The sequence below is a fragment of the Thunnus maccoyii genome, chromosome 8 (assembly GCF_910596095.1).
Source record: "Thunnus maccoyii chromosome 8, fThuMac1.1, whole genome shotgun sequence".
Taxonomy (NCBI): domain Eukaryota; kingdom Metazoa; phylum Chordata; class Actinopteri; order Scombriformes; family Scombridae; genus Thunnus; species Thunnus maccoyii.
The window spans coordinates 20043194-20062248 of record NC_056540.1 but is presented as its reverse complement, the minus strand read 5'-3'; the positions used below and the strand labels follow the sequence as shown (position 1 = coordinate 20062248).

The window sequence follows — 19055 nt, the reverse complement described above, 5'->3', positions numbered from 1 at the left end:
GGCAGGTGTACACACTGCACTGCTGTGTTATGTAGCTGTAAAAGTAGTGCTGTCCTTATCAGTCACTTATTAGCTACAGAATAATCATGCAATAAAATAACAGCTATCTAATATAACGAATAGTCGGTTGAAACAGCAACTTATCCCAGTTTCTGTTTTGTATTTAGTTCAAAGGCAGTGGTGGAGGAAGTAATCAGATCATTTAGTTAATAATAAATAAAAGTACCAATAGAGCAATGTAAAAATACTCCATTACAAGTAAAAGTCCTGCATGAAAAATCCTACTTAAATATACAAGTATTATCAGCTTGATGTAGTTAAAGTATTGCAGTAAAAGTAGTGGTTTGGTCCCTCTGATTGATATATTATTATATATGACATCATTAGATTATTAATACTGAGGCATCAGTGTTAGAGCAGCATGTTACTGTTGTAGCTGCTGGAAGTGGAGCTAGTTTCAACTACTTTATATAAAGTTAGCTAGTTTAGTCCAGTGATTCCCAACCTAGGGGTCGGGCCCCTCCAAAGGGTCACTAGATAAATCTGAGGGGTCGTGAGATGATTAATGGGAGAGGAAAGAAGAAAAAACAAAATTCTGTCACACAAATTTATTTTCAGTTTTTGGACTTGTTCTCTAATCTTTGATTTTGGTGAAATATTGGATCATTTGAACATGTATTGAAATGAAACCATGTGAGAAGTTTAGAGGGAAAAATCACTATTTGGTGGAGCTGTTAACAACTCAGACATCTGAAATGTGACCCAGACTACACACTGCTTTTTGTAAGATGTCAAAAGTGAAAAAGGTTGGGAACCACTGGTTTCATCTTTAACAATGTGCTGTATTTTAAAAGCTTGTTATATTATCCATTGTGTCAAATCTCCATTTGAAAAGTAACTAAAGCTGTCAAATAAATGTAGTGGAGAAGAAAGTAAGATATTGGAGTGGAAGTATAAAGTAACATAAAATGGAGATACTCAAGTAAAGTTAAGTACCTCAAAATTGAACTTAAGTACAGTACTTTAGTAAATTGACTTAGTTACTTTACACTGCTAATTTCTTGCTATATTATTCAGCAAGGAGCTTTGGGAAAGAGAATTAAAACAAGAAAAGGCTGCTCATATTAAAGAAGAATCACAGTCTTTCAAATGTATTTTTCAAATCTATATTAACACAGTGTTTCACTGATATCATAGTCCTATAGGCTATACTTAAGTATATGTATGTCAAGGGTCAGGGGTCATATGTATGTCTGGCCCAACCATGGGCCAGATTCTTTCAGTTTATTTGGGGGTCGATGTTGTACAGGCACAGTGAAAACACGTTTTTGATACGCTTTTGTTTGTATAAACCAGTTTTAGGGTTGTATCTGAGGGCATATGTTATGGTTGAAGCTGAAGTTCTGTTACTGACACAAATCTGTTCTGGTCAGATGGGACAAATTAAGTTATGTACCTCTCTATTCATTGGGTTTTACATAAGCTGTGTGTTTACATCGTTATCTACTGTAGATTTATTAAGAGTCATGTAAGAGATTTGATGTCATCTATAAACTTCAGCCTTCATTAGGGGGCTAAATATTTTTGTTGGGCCACTATTTGCCTACCACTGAGGTATTTATATGGAAGTATAGTACTACATTTTGTTCTGCATATGACATTCCATTCACAAAATAGTCAAGTCAGGTCAGTTTTATTTTATAGCCTAATACCACAAATCACAGATTAGGTTCAGGGGGCTTTACAATCTGCACAGTAATACAACATCCTCTTTCCATAGACTCTCGATTCACATAAGGAAAAAAAACCCTAAAAAAACTTTAACAGGGAAAAAATGGAAGAAACCTCAGGAAGAGCAACAGAGGAGGGATCCCTCTCCCAGGACGGACCGACATGCAATAGATGTTTGTACAGAATAGACCAAGAAAGTCAAATTACAGAAAAACAGCAAACAAATCTATGAAATCTGTGTGAAAGACTGATGTAAGACAAAATACATTGGCTGTATGTTCATTCATGCAATTTTACAACAAAAGTATTCATGCAGTATGTTTTCATATGAAAAATCTGAGAATTTGGACTTTTTTTTCTTAAAAACATGACTCGAATTATTAATCGATTGTCAAAATAATTGGTGATTAATTTAAAAGTTGACAACTAATCGATTAGTCGTTGCAGCTCTACAGTCATTGACAACAGTTTGTATTTCTTCAACACAGGGCATCGATATTATGTAGTCAAGCAGGACTTATCCTCAGGACCTTTATCATGTCAGTTAAATAAGTGGTGCAAACTAATTTTCAATCAAATTAGCAAAAACCAGTTTACACACAATAAGCCTGAAGCTAGAAGCCTGGTACCCAGTACAGTTGCTCAATTTGTACGATTGATCATTCAGCCTTCACTAAAATGATCAGCTGATTAACTGATAAGTAAATCAACAGAAAAGTAATCTGCACCAATTTTGATCCTTAGTCTTGTATGACGGTAACCTGAATATTTTTGGGGTTTTTGACTGTTGATTAAACTAAATAAACAATCTGAATCTGTCAGCTCTGGCTCTGGGAAAATGTGATGAATATTTTTTACTATTTTTCTGACATTTTATAGACTAATGACTAATTGACTAAAGAAGCATCCGTCTAATCAATAATGAAAATAATCGTTAGTTGCAGCTCTGCTGTCAGTGTTGTCAGTGTTCATCTGACTGAGTTATAATCTGCTCTTCACGGTCATTTAAACCACAAGTAAACACTGATGGAAATTTGAATTGGTTTATTTGTCACACTTTGTTTAATACCAGTTTATATTTCAAGCTCCAGATTTGATCATTTTGAGATATGCCAGTGTTTCTCTCTCTACCAAAACTCATGATTTATCAAAACAACAGTTAATGCTGAATAGAAAAATACTACTGTTTGGGGACTGTGCCAGTTAAAAGGGCTGTGACACATGAACGGTGTAAAGTGCTATACCCCCTGCAGAATGGAAGGGAAGTCTCTGTGCCATAAAACCTCTCTGTGAAAGCCTGTTTCCCCCACGATTTATAGCTGTGGTAGAAAACCTCAATACAGAGTGACATTTGCTGATACAAGCTCAGAGATGAGACACTCCATGGTGGCAATACAGATGTCAATTGGTCTATATTTCATAAGACAGCCAGGAAGCGCGGCTATGTCTTTTTTTTTCTCTCAGTATTGGCTGAATTATAGGGTTAATTGTGATATCTAATTGTGTCATCATTTCTTTTAAAAAGTGACACTTTCTTGCCTTGTCTATAGCCTAAATAAAAAGGTAGTGGACGTATTCATTAGCCGTCATAAATCGAACAATTACCCAAATAAAAATGTATTTCTACAACAAAATAAGTTTGAAAAGATTAAAAACATGAGATGACAAGTCAAGTCAATTTTATTTAAATAGCACAAAATCCTAAATTTGCCTTGAAGGGTTTTTCAGTCTGTACAACATACAACACTTTTTATCCTTAAACCCTTGATTTAGTTAAGGAAAACTTTGGCATAATATATATAATTCTTATCCTTCTCATCCAACCATTTTAAACCAGTTATAGAAAAAAATGACTGTAAAACTTTCAACTAGGGCTGCAACTAACGATTATTTTCATCATTGATTTATCTGTTGATTTTTTTGTTTTGTTTCTGTTTTGTGTTGTTTTTGATTAATCAATAAATCATTTGGTCTATAAAATGTTAGAAAATGGTGAAAAATGTCAATCACCGTTTCTTCTTTTGTCCCAGCCAACAGTCCACAATCCAGAGATATTCAGTTTACTATCATAGACGACTAAAGAAACCAGAAAATATTCTCATTAAGAAGCTGCAGGGAATTTGAGCTTTTTTTCATAAAAACGATAAATCAACTATCAAAATATTTGGCGAATCATTTTCTGTTGATCGACTAAATCGATTAATTGATTAATCATTGCAGCTCTACTTTCAACATCTCTAAATAAATCACATGAAGTGCTTGTATGTCACGGTGACACTTTTGGCTGTCAGAATTAGATGTATTATACTAAAATCACTGTTTACAACAACTTGTCAGCGTGATGGTGTGTGGTAAATGTGCTGTGAGTTTACAAACAGTTGGAGGGAAGTTTGAGGGCTTCCTCCCAACACTAACAGCATAAATGAGAAAGACTGACACCATGTGTTCAGATGAGGTATTAAAACTGAGTTACTTGAAGTTGCTTAGAAATTGTTGGACACATAAATGTAAGTATATTGGTTGTTTTCTGTTGCTTAACATCACAGTGGAATTATTATTAGCAGTAGAATTTAAAATAATCATTAATTATATAATCAATGGAAACTCTAATGACTATATTCAGATTATATTTTGTAGACATCAGGTGTGTATTTGTGACTGCCTTTTTTTTGCCAAATTGTATTCCACAGCATCGAATCTGATCAGCGCCTGATGGGAAACCTGAAAAGACAGAGAGACAAAATGAACACCAACCTAACAATACAACACATCATGATGCTCTGTCTCGCTCACACAGAAAAGGCCTACAGCTCTCTGTTTGAGCTGTGGTACCTACAAACAAAAAAAAAGAGGGCTGTTTGTCTTTCCTGGGATCAGTAAACATCCTCAACACAAACAAGTTCCTCTGGAGTGAGAGAAGAGAAACTCACACCGTCAGGGCAGCTGCACTCTCACTCCACCGGGGCCTTTGATGTCCTTCAGAGAGAGCTGATAATGAAAGCCCCCTACATCTTAATTCTTTTAATTGGAGCGTGGATGTAACAGGTTGCTGATACTTTGTTCGCATTGTGTCTTGGCCTGATGTGAACTAAGGCGTTTTTTTGTTTTTTCTTAAATTATCATAAAAGAATCATAATCCTTATTTTGAGATGGGTGCAGTATGTCTAGATAAAGAGTGATACCTCTCCAGTTGGCTCACACAAAGGGGGAAAAAAAAACGTGTGAAAATACTGATCTTGGTAGGTTTGTTTTGGCATTATCTGATTAAAAGAGACTAAAACCAACAGACCATTTCTCAATATTTTCCCACTGTGGCTCTCAGCCTCAAGCCTGTTCATTCCTACTGAAGACATAAACCTTTTAAAACCGGTGATGAATATATAGTTTCATTTTTTTAAAAAGGCTAAATAATTTCCTAGAACAACTGGGCTGTAGTTTTTAGCAAACATTACTTTAAAAAAAGAGTAAAACATGTATCCGTTGGGAACTATTTTCAGCGGTAGACTCATACACATTTGGTGCACTACTGAGTTTTTACGGCAACAAGATGTTGCCTGCATGAGGGATTCAAATCAAAATAAACTGAAGTGAACATGTCACCCAGTGCAACGCATGTGGCTCATTGACAGTGAAGGTCTATGGCACAGAGGAATAAACGATATCAGGTTTTGGATATACTTGTTATAGTAAGATTCATTCATTATTGGTTTTGTCCTTTTTGTGGGATTCGTTGACAATGAAAAAAAATTTCAGCAGACTTGTCCTTTAACTTTCAACCTCAGTGGGGTTTGTTTTGTAGAAGGGAGAGAGGCTGTAGACACAAGTGCAGCGACTATCTGCTGTTTTGGTTAACTGTTGCTAAGGGGAAACCAAGGACACTTTTAACTCTGCAGCAGCTTGCCGACAACCCCCCCCCCCCCCCCCCCCCCCCCCTCCCTCTGGCCACTCCAGGCAAAAAAATCCCTCCATCTTGCCCTGGGCGAGACAGCGAGGCATTTGGTTCAGGCCACAGCTTGCACTGCAGCCCCAGGTCCTGTCTGGCCTCCACATGATGGCTTTTAACTTATGAGACGAAACCCACCAGACCACACTGTAACATTCAAGCGTCTCTTCAGTGGGCTCGTAATCATTTGTGGATTTTGAATTTATTGCCTGAGTATGGCTCACATTGGCCATGATCCTGTGCACCATAAGACGGTTTTGTGTTATTTGATTATAGGAATTGACTGATCAAAAAAAAAAAAAAAATGATAAGAAAAAAGTGATAGCCAAACATGTTACGGATGATACTCTAGTGTGAAATCCTGAGGACAACAAGCTTGTTTGTGTGTGCATCAGAAGAGTCTTTCCAGTCTTCCCTGTGTAAATATGCTTAGCCCCAGATGATCTTCAAGGGGCTTGCTTGTTTGTACCTGCCGTGTCGTTTTGCTCGTCCTCCCAGCATGACACCCTGTAGCCCAGGACCAGCCCTTCGGAGATCAAAAGACCTTGGTGATTCTTATCAGATAATATTCTTGTCCGCCTTCCCTCCCCTTTGAGTCCAGCCTCCTCACACTGTTGACCTGAACCATGCACACTGTTCCTTATGGCCCTTTGGCCTTTCCTCTTCTTATCACTATGATGGCCAGGCCATGATAAGACAGGTCCAGCCTCAGGACAGAAGGAGGGTGCTGTCCACTTTTCTAAACCTCCTCTGTTGCATAACTCGGACACTTCAGGGCAGTAAAGAGGTTATCTCAGCTCCTTGTATGTGGTACTGCGTTTTACACACTCGCAAAAGGCACAAGTGAGACATCTCTCACCATACAAATTATATTGATCATAAATGTATTCTGACTAATTCATTGCAGGTCAATTTAAGTGATCAGTCAGTCTCAATTTATTTTTTTATGTTGACCGGCACACTTCAGTCTCATGCTCACATATATTTGAGTCAGGATTACACCTGATCTTTTTGCTGTCATCCTCTTAATTCAAAATGGTTCGAAACTGCTTCAGCTCAGCTCCGTTTTTTTAACCCTGACATGTGACAACAGTGCATCTGTCTCAGTGTTACATGAATCTATGAGTATGCAAGCCGGGCAGACAGACAGGGAAGACTGGTGTCCAAAGTCACGACCCTGCCCTGACCTGGATGAAGGAAATGGTCACGCTGCTCGAGACAAAGCAGGGCAAAGGAGAGTCTGAGGGGCTGGCTGGTCAGCCTCTAACAATGGGTCCATGCTCTAAGACCTCTAAGACCGTGGGCCACACAAAGGCCAGAGAAACCCCCTCCTTCCCGCTCCCACATTGCAATAGAGCTGGCATTTCACACTGGCCTGTGAACAGCCATTCAATCAAACTACTGTTTAACCTGACCCCTGGCCTACACAGAAATCAAGATGAGTCTGGCGGGATGTATTTAGGTAACTGACCTTATTGACCTTACTCCAAGCCAGCCACTAGTCAAAAACCTTTCTCTTTGCAATCTTTACTTCAGTTAATATTATATTAATTACAATATTTAAATGCAAGATGTTTGCTTTTTTGTAATCACCGCTCCAGATTCCTTTGAATATTCCTTAAAAGCATGTAATCAATAGGCCACCTAATAAATAATGTGTCTAGTGATGGTTGTAAGGAGCAATAGCTCCCTGGGGAACAAGAGACACCACCAGACCCTTCGTCTGGGTCAACTACCCTCGAGCCAGGGCTGAGAGAGGCAACCACATGACCCTCTCTCTTCTCAATTGACTGCTCCTCCCCTCTACCTGTACATGGCATGGATCAAGGTGTGGGGGCTGCATATCAAACAGACTGGGGCCTTTGATGTGGATGGAAACACAAACACTGTTTTGAGCAGAGTCGTAACAGCTTATTTGTTCCCTTTAGTCATTCATTGAGCTGCTTGTTGAATGTGTATGTCTTCAAAGGATAGCTGCATGCACCACTAGTACAGTAGCCAAGGAGGCCCTGAGAGTGCCCTGGCCTAGTGGGCTGTGGGAAGGCCATCTGGCTTCCTGTTCCTTAGATTTGATATTGATTTATTGGCCGTACATGGGAAGATAAGGGGACACCAGCTGCCAGAAGTTCTCCTCTGCATCCTCACAGACAATAGGCCTCCTGGTCATCTACATCCTGGCTAAATAGGTAATGCATCATTCCTTGTTAGCTTTTTACAAGGAAAGTACAAATCACAAAAAACAAGTCATTTTTGCACAAATTCCAAATTTAATTTAAAAAAAAAAAAAAAAATCACATTTGATTCGCACTGACACACTCACAGATGTTAAAATCCCAACGGCAACACCAGAATGCAGAACTCCATTGAAAAATGTTACAGCAAATGCAGTAAAATTAATCCCACATGAACATAATAATTTATGGATCTTCACTTTAATCAATTATTAAACAAATTAACTCCTTAAGGCTACACATTTCTTGCCAATTTTACACTATATATATTATTTAAACACATTTATTGGTCTGCAGGGCTGAAATAACAGCGGTTTGAATGTAGTAATAAAGACTCTTCCCGGTAATGATGTTAACTATTCCTAAGAAACACTGACAACCTTTCACAGTTTAACCCATCACAGAAACCATTAATCCAAAATTAGGCTCCTATGCATAACAAGTCTCCCATTCCTGTTAAGTGAGCCGGGGAGTGCAGCAGTTTCAGCCTGAGCCTTGTTGGTGGAGGTGTGAACATGGTGCCACAGTGAATTGTACTTATGCCTGATTTTTCTCACCAATACAACCCCCACCCTTAAAAAAAAGAAAAAAAAGACACACTCACATACAGACAGTCTCTTGGTGTCACCCACCCATGCCGGTTCCCCTTTCCTCCCCCCACCCTTTCTTCTCTTTCCCCCTCCCCTGCCAACACAAGCCTGTGATGTGACTGTCTCAGATAATGAGGTGAGAATTTTATTGCAGCAGTCTGTGAGCCTGGCACCAGTCTGTGAGGATGACAGCGACTTCTGGCCTCGGTGCGTGCTCTCTGGTATCGGGCGCCCTCTGTTGACTGCTGTGAGCCCACGCTGGATACACAGACTGTTCTCTCTCAGGTCCTCCAGCAATGCACTTCAAAGTGGGAGATCAAGGGTTGACTTGCGCATGACATCCAGAGAATGACAATGCCTCAGCCAGCCTACACCTACTGCTACGTGCTAGTCCCCGAGACACAAAGGCATGCAGGCAGCTCCCGCACTACTTTGCTCTGTGGAGGAAGTGCTCATTCAGGAGTGGGATATACATACAGGAAGAAGGCAGTACTCTATCTGTATTCTATACAAATACTGGTGGGCTGAGGCAATGTGAGGGACAGAGGAAGGACAGACCCACAAGACAGAGTGGCAACAGGTTCTTGGTGGTGTCCTGTTTGATTGCTGAAGCATTTATTGATAAGATACAGCATGAGTCTGCATCACACCACTTATCTTTAAAGACAGCCATCCCATTATCTGGTGTATTACAAACCAAACACATGTGACAATGAGATCAAAGAATTTTCAAAGCATTTTCAAAGCTTCTATTGCTCTGGGGAAGAAAAAATTTATTCCTTTGACATTCTCCAGTTGGAGCACATTTATGAAGTAATCTCCTCTCACAAATCTGTCATTATGACTCTCAAAATTTTATTGATCTGCTGATTAAAAGTCCCCTGAACTTTAAAATAGTCACCTGACCGCCTGAGTAGCTTGTATGAGCTACAACTCCAGTGACATCTCAGAGAGCACTGATAACCTCTGAACTTGCTTCTTAATTATCACAGTAATTACCTCAATTGCATCAAAATTAGGTCTTGAGTTTTCAGAGGTGAAAGCCAGTATCCCATTCACACACACAGCAACACCCTTCTACACCCCAGTAGGCAGCTAAGTAAGGGGGAGTGAGGGGAAACCTCTTGTGATCAGGCTGTCATTTCCTCTGGTCGGCTCTGTTATTCCAGAAGCCTTTGTGAAGGAGCCAAGTGGTCCAGCCGCAGACAGAAGGTGGGCTCCTCGCATGCATCTGAGGTTGTCAGCCCGGCAGGGGAGGGAGGCACTCCTGGCTGGTGAAGACAAGGAGAAAACAAACATGGTGCTGAAACAAGACAGCGACAACAAATCCTTGCTGATAATTACAGTTATACAGTGAATCATACTTGACTTATCTTCATGGCACAATAAATGAAAACAAATTTGGCTGAAACGTGTTTACAATTTCACTGTTTAACTGCACATACAGACACAAGGACAATAAGACTTTTCATAGAAACAAAAATGGACATGAAAATAACAGAAACTGAACTACCACCACTTGAAACCTAAGAACGAGGGAAGAATGACATTTTCAACAGTTCTAAGTCAAAGACACAACAAAATGTCCCATTAAGGGTGAATAAGAACTATCGTTGCATTGACTTAGTTGTACATTCAAATTCCTCTAATCTATTGCTTTCAACTAAACTACTGAAAAGGCAAAATAGTTGCAGTTATGCTTTCATGGACCCAAAAGGACATTACATCAATGTTTGCATATGAGTATTTTTATCACTCAGAGCATCGCTGACTTGGAGGTTTTAGGTAACATCCATTTTGAACTGAATATGGCGAGCATGATACATTTTTGTATAACATAATTGTACTCGTCATTTTCACCAAGACTTTCATGAAAGGAGATTTGAATGTCAGGAGCTCATCTTGGTTAAATAAAGATCTGTTAGAGAATAAAAGAAAAACACATTTCATTGCACATGAATTTAAGAACCAAATAACTAACTAACAAAGTAAAACTCCAGACTACACATTTTTATACTTTTCATTGTATCACAAGCAAACTTACTTCTACTTGAGCAGGATGTTCTGGCACTTCATCCACCCCATTTACCAGTAAATCAAACCAAAAAGTTGGACTATTGCGCCACCTATGGTGACAAAGACATCCAACTCAGCCCTAAAAAACTGTGTGGTTACCAAGTGGAGCCTGAGGTTAAGGGGTCAGCTGATAATAGAATTGTTTAATGCAACTTCCCTTTCTTATTCACTAGAAAAACACATGAAGAATGACTGCACAAGTTTAACTTCCTCCACTTTTATCTCTGAAGCTGCTTTACATTTATACTTATGCGGTGGTGACCATCAAGATGGGGTTTTTTGATGTTGCTGATCTAAATACTCCATATCAGCAAAGCAATATTAAGTAAAATACTCTAGTAAAGTACTGGTGCTACAAAATGTATATCAGTAAAACACCTGACTGAATATTCTCATAATAAATTTCTGTCAAATTTCTACCAAATCACATTTTGAAATCAGGAATTTTGGACTCCTGTAGAACCACAGCTCTGCTATTGTACATGAAGTCAAATTTGTATTAGTTTAAAAAGATGAATAAGAGCACAAGAAAAAAAAAACATTTAAACACAAAACTAGAATTATATGAAAAATTCTCCAAATGAATGCAGCTCAGCCTTTTTAATATTTACTTAATTTATATGCTATTTATGCATAAAATGTACATTTTCTGATCAGTTGTCATACACATTTTTAAAATCCCATTTTTGTGTACTTATGTATTAAGTACTGATTGGTACATGTATTTGTCTTTTGGTTTATTTAACTGATGTGTTAAAAGGTTTGATTCTTGATGTAAAGCACCTTGCAACTTTGTTTTGAATGGTACTGTAAGCCCAAATTAAATTTACTATCATTGTTATATTGCAACATTGATAGTTTGACTAAAATAAAGGATCTGAATACATCTCCCTCCACTGTTCATACATATGACAACAAATCTGACCTAGCAGAGGAGAATATATCTCACTCAATCGTTGTTTTGAAGGCTTCACCAAGGAGCATGTATTTTTTATATTGTCCTAGATATCAACAAGAGAGACAGACTCTTAAAATTACACTCCAAAGGAATCACATGAGACTAGATATTAGAGGAATGTTGCAGAAGAGTTCAGGTGATGTAGGGTACAGGGCTATGTTCAGAGTTTTAGAAAACACAGGACTCAATAGGATAATTTAATGTAATAGTATAGTAACCTTTCTGTTGTTCATTAAACAACAGAAGAAGAAGAAGAAGAAGAAGAAGAAGAAGAAGAAGAAGAAGAACTGTGCTAATTTAATGTTTTCACTTATGTTACTTTCTATTTATTTATGGTGACCCCTGGCATGTTTTGTCATATTGTTTATTTATTCATTTAATCCTTTTCTTTTATTTTATTGTTTATCCTTTTACTTCCCTATTTGTATGTTTGTTTATATTAATATCTGATATCTTATTGATTGATATCTTATGATATCTTATTGTTTACTTATATCTTTGTATTGTTATAAGAAAAAAATTAAGGAAAAAGGCAAGAAGAAGAAGAAGAAGAAGAAGAAGAAGAAGAAGAAGAAGAAGAAGAAGAAGAAGAAGAAGAAGAAGAAGAAGAGGTCAAAGGGCGCCCTCTAGTGTTGCTGTGCCGTCGCTTCAGCTCCTCTACTGACGTGAATGTGTCACATTACACCGCTGGTCTGGACATGAGACGGATATACCTCCTCGGGCTCTATATTTAGATGTCTAAGCTGTACAAAACAAATCCTTTCTGTTCCCTCTGAGAGAACTGAAATCATCTCATTAACCAGACTGTTTTGAGGAAGGCCAAAATAAGGATGGCCTCTGTTAAAAAAGACGACAGACTAACGAGGTCTCAGAGCTTTTTGTGCGTCGGTTTCGCCGGATTTTTCAGTAAAACCGTCACGTCACCTTTGGAGGTGGTGAAAATCAAAAGCCAGGTGGGCACTTTTCATTGTAAAAGAGGTTTTTGGCAAAGTTTTCTTCTCATCTACCAGAATGAAGGACTTCGGGGATTTTGGAAGGGAAATCTCGTGTCTTGTCTCCGGTTGTTTCCCTACTCTGCAGTCCACCTGGCAACATATAAAAAGTAAGTATATTTGACTGTCATTTTGTGTCTAGTTCATAACATCTCTAGTGGTTGTTTCATGTGAGTTTTACCCAGTGTTTCTGCTGTTATTATTACCCTGTTAGCCATCTTGACCAGCTGACGTTGATTTAGCAAGTTTGTTTGGCGAACAGTGGGGAAGACATATTATGTTCATCAGCGGAAACAACGATATTCACCTTAACAATTGTTTGAAATGTTAAAATAAAGCAAATGGTTCATTTAACTAGTCTGTTTACTTTCTATCTTGCAGGTAAACATGTACTTCCTCTTTTACCGTAACGATGAACACCACCTATTTTCAGCCAATCAGAGGGCTTTATTTTCCCTGTCGATATTTAAAGTTAATGGGTTTAGCTTCGTCCTGAGTTTTGTCTCACAGGTTCTTCATCTCTGCCCCCAACAATCTCCTCACACTAGCGGTAAAAAGATTATTTTAGTTACTCAGTTGACTGAAAATTCATCAAGACCCTTTTGGTATTTTCTTAATCTTTTCATGTTTTTGAAGTGAAAATGCCATAAAAAATAAGAGCACATTCCTGCTTTCAAATGTGAAAATATGCTAGTTTTCTGTTTCTTATATGTAGTAAACTGATTATCTTTGGTCAGACAAAACGAGACATTTGAAAACTTATTGTGGTTTATTAGAAACTGTAATGGACATTTCATAATTTTATAGATTAAACAAGAAAAATTATAATGAAAATAATCAGTTGCAACCATAGTCTCAACATTTACAGCTAAAACAGCACTTTTTAAAGAATTATTCTTATGAAAATCGAATGATGATCTAACATCATGTAGTAAAAGTTATTTTTTTATCTCCACTGAATAAAATGAAACCGTCTAGCTGGCAAACTGGCTTTGCTCACTCCAGCTGGGCTTCGTTCCTCTATAGATGTCCTTAATTAAATATTGCAATTCAATTTGGCCTGTTGGTCGGACAATACAACCAATTTGAATATGATAACGTAGGTGGGAAATTACGATATTCTCTGGACCAAATGGTTGATGACAATTAATTGTTAAAAAACAATCAACTGATTAATTAATAATGAAAATATTTTTTGCAACCCTAATATAAGTTTATGTCTTCTACATAGATATTTATGTTTGACTGCTGTTAGGACTCTACTTGGAGTTTGACAGTCTTATGTTAGAGGAAAACATTCATACTCGTCATGAGAGGAAGTACTGCCTGCGAGGCTGAACTCAGGGCAGACAACCCCTGCATATTTCTGTTGGGTTACTACAGGACAAAACATACTGCAGTGCCGACAGCGTGGCTGATAAATAAACACACAAGTCAGCGAGTAATCCGTCGTACAGTCATAAATACGTTCAGCTGTGTGTAGACGGACAATCATTAGACACCTTGTCACGTTTCAGGACGGACACGTGTTTATGTTAACACCTCATCCTGACTGTACGTAGTGTTGACTGTACACCGTGCTGAATAGTACATAGTGTCCTTTTCCACACACATGACCTGAGTTATTCATTGGCAGTTTGGTGCAGACTTCTTAATATTGATCTTTAAGAATACTTGATAATTATAGCATTAATACATGCATTAAATCTTTAATAAACAATAGATTGAGCTTGGGCTGCCAATAAGGATGATTTTCTTTGCTGTTTTTTTGTTTGTTTGTTTGTTTGTTTTTGATGAATACATAGTCTAGAAAAGCAGCATATCCTTATATTTGAGATGCTGGAACCAGCAAATGTCAATGATAAATTATTTTAATGATAAACTATTTTGATAATTGATTATTTATTTGGAGTCCTTCTTTAAGAAAAAAAATGTGCAAATCTATGGTTCCAGCTTCTCAAATGTGAATATTTTCTTGTTTCTATGAAAGCAAACAGAATATCTTTGGGTTGTGGACTGTTGGTTGAGATGCCATCTTGGGCATCAGAAGACAGTGATCGCCATTTTTCACCATTTTCTGACACTTCATACACCAAACAACTAATCAATTAATTGACAAATTAATCGATAATGAAAATATTGATTAGTTGCAGCCCTACAACAAAGTAAACATAAATTAAAAACAGAATATGTGCACTTAAAGCTTACATCTGTCAAACAATGCCATCAAATTACCAGGACAAATGGGAGATGGGTTTACAGTCTGATCAATGCATTCCCTACAATTAAGTGTTTTTGGTTTTTCCCTCCTCTGTGTGCAGGATAGTCCACCTACACATGGATGAACTGGGCTTCATCTCTCAGTGGAGGGCCATATTCGCTGGTGGACTAGCTGGCGTTGCTGCTGCTCTGGTCACGTATCCTCTGGAGGTGGCAGAGACCAGACTCATTGTTCAGAACTGCAGAGAGCCCACGTACGTCGGCGTCGTTCACACTCTCTCAAAGATCTCCAGGAATGAAGGGCTGCTTGCTCTCTACAGGGGCTTTTCCCTCACTGTCTTAGGTGTGTATGCATATTCCTACAAATGAATTAATGTTAAGATATCAAACATTAATGCTGTTAAGAGGAGCTCTGCTTTTCACTTGGTAAAAGTTTTTAATGTGGGCTAATGATGTTGGCACAGACCTAACAGTTAAGTAGTTCTGGTAGTGGTGACCAAAATATTAATATCCACCCCTCGTTAAGGGCATTTCTGTCATTAATTGGGCATTTTATTGTAACTTGCAGGTGCATTTCCCTTTTCTGTTGGATGCTATGCGGTCTACATGAACTTGGACAAGCTGTGGCAGGAGCCTCCTTCTCGCTTCTCTTCCCTCCAGAACTTCATCAATGGTTGTCTTGCAGCAGGAGTGGCTCAAACCCTCTCCTACCCTTTTGAAACTGTTAAACGGAAGATGCAGGTGAATTACCAGAGAACTTTCCACATGTGGGCTATGATTTATAGGAGAACTGAAACAGACATGTTTTTTAAAAGAGACATCAGTTTCATTTCATTTATTTATAAGGACAATGAACAATAATCAACATTTCTGTAAGTATACCAGTGTTAGCCAGTCAGTCTTTTAGCCAGATGATCTTAAACCAATGAAGTGATGGTTGAAAATTACAGACAGAAGACAACAAGATGCCACAAAGACAAATAGCAACAGGAGACAGCAAAACATTAACACAATAATACAGCAACAACATCCACAAGAAGAAGAAGAATTAAAGAACACAGAAGACGTCAAAACTTTTAGCCAGGTAGTCAACTAATCGTCATTAGGCTCTCGGTTGAACTTATATATTTTGGTGGTTAGTTGTGTTATTATGGCCTTTTAAAGAGAAATATATAATGGCAAGATTTCAATATGACTGCATTCAACATCACAGGAATAATGCTGGAGATAATTTGACAGACCTTTCAATTAAATCAGATAATCATCAAATGTGTCTGTTATGACAAGTGTTTTGTTATTGTTCATACCTGAAATAACTGTAGAAAATAACTAAACAAAACAAGGCTACAGTGCTGGCTGTATTTCCATATTTAGTCCATCAGGGGGCAGTGAGGGTTTATTTAAATTAATGCTGGTCTCACTTGGTCACTCATGTATGGGATCACGGAAAGTTTAATTTGTTAATCAAATAAACCAGAATAGCATTGGTAGTAAGTTTCTTCATGTTATCTTTAAAAATGATTAAGCCTATAGACATTTAAAGAGTCAGGACATTTTCCACATGTTATAAAAATACTCATGGTTGTATGTAAACATGCTTAGTCTGCATGTATCGCCCTTACATCACGTTTCACATATATTCTGTATGTTTGGAAGGACACTTGGGGAACAATGGCGCTGCAGAGGACAGAATACTACATCCGGTTTTATCTAACTATTATTAGCTACCACAAGGTTCAACAGCAGCTGGGAATGTGAATGTGTCCCTGGTCTGCAGAAGCTATAGATAAGTTCTCTAAAGATAGCCAGTTACTGTTGGACACCAGGCAAACAGAAACCTTTATGTGTCCATTTCATGAAACCATTACATCGCCTTACAATAAACAGAAACACTACATAATTTCTGCTATAGTCTCTGTCATGAAAAGGGCTAAACATTAAACATCAGGCAGAGAATAGATGATGGGGAAGCTAGTGAGTGTGTTTGCAGAAGCTTAAGGTAATGCTTTAGGTGAAGTATTGTTTAACTCACAAGTTAGCTTAATGTTTTATCTCCAAATGAAGCTGTTTGAACAGTCTAAAAGCCTTGTGGATGCATGCTCGCTTTGGGAACCTTGAAACTTCTAAAGATATATTTCCTCTGTCACACGGCTGTCAGGCTGTAGAGTTGTGCAAAGGACACAGTTTGACTATTTCACACAGGAAGCTTTTTAGTACACAATGTGATTAACATAATCATTTATCACTTTTAAAAGCTTCCTCTTTTCTTTTCATCTCCTGTGTGACTGATTTTAAGTTCTTTTTCCACTTTATTCTCAAAAGGACATAATTCTGTTTATTCTAAGTTGGTGTTGTCCCTTCATTTGATTTAATATTATTGTCATTCTTAAAGAAATGTAATATTTTGCAGGTTTGTTCAGGTCACTTGCTGTACAAATGTTAAAAAGTTGCTCAAAGTTGAAAAGAGAAGTTGATTAAATCAGCAATCAACCACACACACACAAACACTGATATACTGCTGTCCTGTCACGCTTCACTTGACTTTTCTACACTTCACTTTATAGACAAGTGGTATCACTTTCAGTCATTCTCACTTTCATTCTTTCCTCAGGCGCAGAGTGCCCGTCTCCCTCATTTTGGTGGAGTTGACGTTCATTTCAATGGAGTGACTGACTGTTTCATACAGGTGGTCAGAAACAAGGGCGTCCTCTCACTGTGGAACGGTCTTACTGCCAACACAATAAAGGTACAGTGTCTGTGAATAATTTGCCATACAGTATAATATCTGTTTATTTATGAACTCAGTCACACTTACATTTACACTTACTTATCATTAATACGGCTAAAATAGGTCTACTTTATCTTGCGCTACAGACAAGTAATAGGAACTGAAATAACTGCACTGCACGTGCCCTTAGGAACATGAGTACGCCTGTGAAAGTATTGTAACCCATTGCCTACGCAAAAGGGGCAGTAGGAGGGAGGGGGGGGGGCATGGAAAACAATCTTCAGTGTGTAATTCATAGCAGGAATATCACGAGCAAGGTGAGCAAAGTCTGTCTGTGGAACAGCATGCTCCGCTCTCCGATTTCAGCTGCAAATGTCATGATGGCTGTACGTTGTTTTATAGATGTAAAGCCTTGTCAGGAGTAGCCTTTTACCTCAATCTGAAGTAAAATAAAGCTCATACATTTCACAACATTGTACACACTGTAAACTATGTGCCATGGATCTATGGTGAAGGCTTTTAACCTCATGATTAAGAATGTGGACTACAGTCAAGTCTTTTTTTTTTAACCTCTTGTTATCCCTTCACAGATTGTTCCCTACTTTGGCCTTCTCTTCACCTGCTTTGAGATGTGTAAGCAGGTTTGCCTTTACCGCAACGGGTACATCATCTCACCTCTGAGCTATAAACTTGCTCCAGGGGTCGACCAGAGCCTCGGGCCATACGAGCTGCAAGAGGTGAAGCGCTACTTGAAAAACAGGAATTTTGGGTCAGGGGAGTCGTCCTTTGGAAACCGCTGGTGAAACTTCATATGAGAAGATGTCTTGTGAAAAGTATCGGCTGCTGACCACACTTGACCAGCAAACTGAGTCAGGAGTATTTGTTGGACTTAAGAGACTAGTAATATATAACATTGTTTTCCCAGTGTTATATCTTCATTACAGCAGTTAACACATATTTACTGTTTCTCCTGGCAGCAACGGTCTACCTCCTTCAGAACATTGTTATTTTATCTGACAGTATTGTTTGTAAATGGTTTGTTCACTCAACCACAATGTATTTTCATGACTGTCTTTAACTTAATATTATGTGCCTTAAGAGTTACCTACTTATTTTGGGGCTTGTTTCAGTTATTGCGGCAAAGACATTACATATTGCCATAGTGTATTCATTGAAAATGCTCTTTCATGTCATAAATTAAAATGTAAGCATCATGAATGTTTGATATTGTTGTATAATATGCAATTTCGTGTGATAGATTATATTTTTAATGTATAAAAAAGGCAAAATGTTGATTGTGATGGAAGAAATGTGCTTAAAACATTAAAATTTTCTTTTTACTGACACTTTTTATTTGTTAAAGTGTACTTTTGTATGTTATATGGGTTATGCATATATATATTAGATGATGATCTAATTTTAAATTAATATAAACTACCTCCTCTAGCCCACTTTCTTAGGTCTAGGTTCAGAGTAGAAAGTGCCTTTTTCTAGTTTTTGACGTTTAATTCAGTGTTATTGGTCTTGTAGCAACTATACAACTTATTATCTGCTATTTGTTATTAGTTATATGGATCAGTAATTCA

The 19055-nt window shown here is 37.9% G+C and overlaps 1 protein-coding gene and 1 long non-coding RNA gene across 2 annotated transcripts; one reads left to right on the top strand and one right to left on the bottom strand.

The window, feature by feature from the left end:
- Window positions 1–8595: 8595 nt before the first annotated feature.
- LOC121901426 lies at window positions 8596–13035 on the bottom strand. The gene is made up of 3 exons (XR_006097288.1): window positions 12829–13035; window positions 10540–10621; window positions 8596–10413 (listed from the first exon to the last, which is right to left on the bottom strand). It is a non-coding gene; the product is annotated as an uncharacterized LOC121901426 (long non-coding RNA).
- slc25a43 (solute carrier family 25 member 43) lies at window positions 12130–18806 on the top strand. Its single transcript, XM_042418201.1, has 5 exons — window positions 12130–12631; window positions 14843–15084; window positions 15310–15482; window positions 17353–17487; window positions 18060–18806. The coding sequence occupies exons 1-5, from the start codon at window positions 12360–12362 to the stop codon at window positions 18270–18272; spliced, it is 1035 nt and encodes a 344-aa protein (XP_042274135.1). The 5' UTR covers window positions 12130–12359; the 3' UTR covers window positions 18273–18806.
- Window positions 18807–19055: the final 249 nt, after the last annotated feature.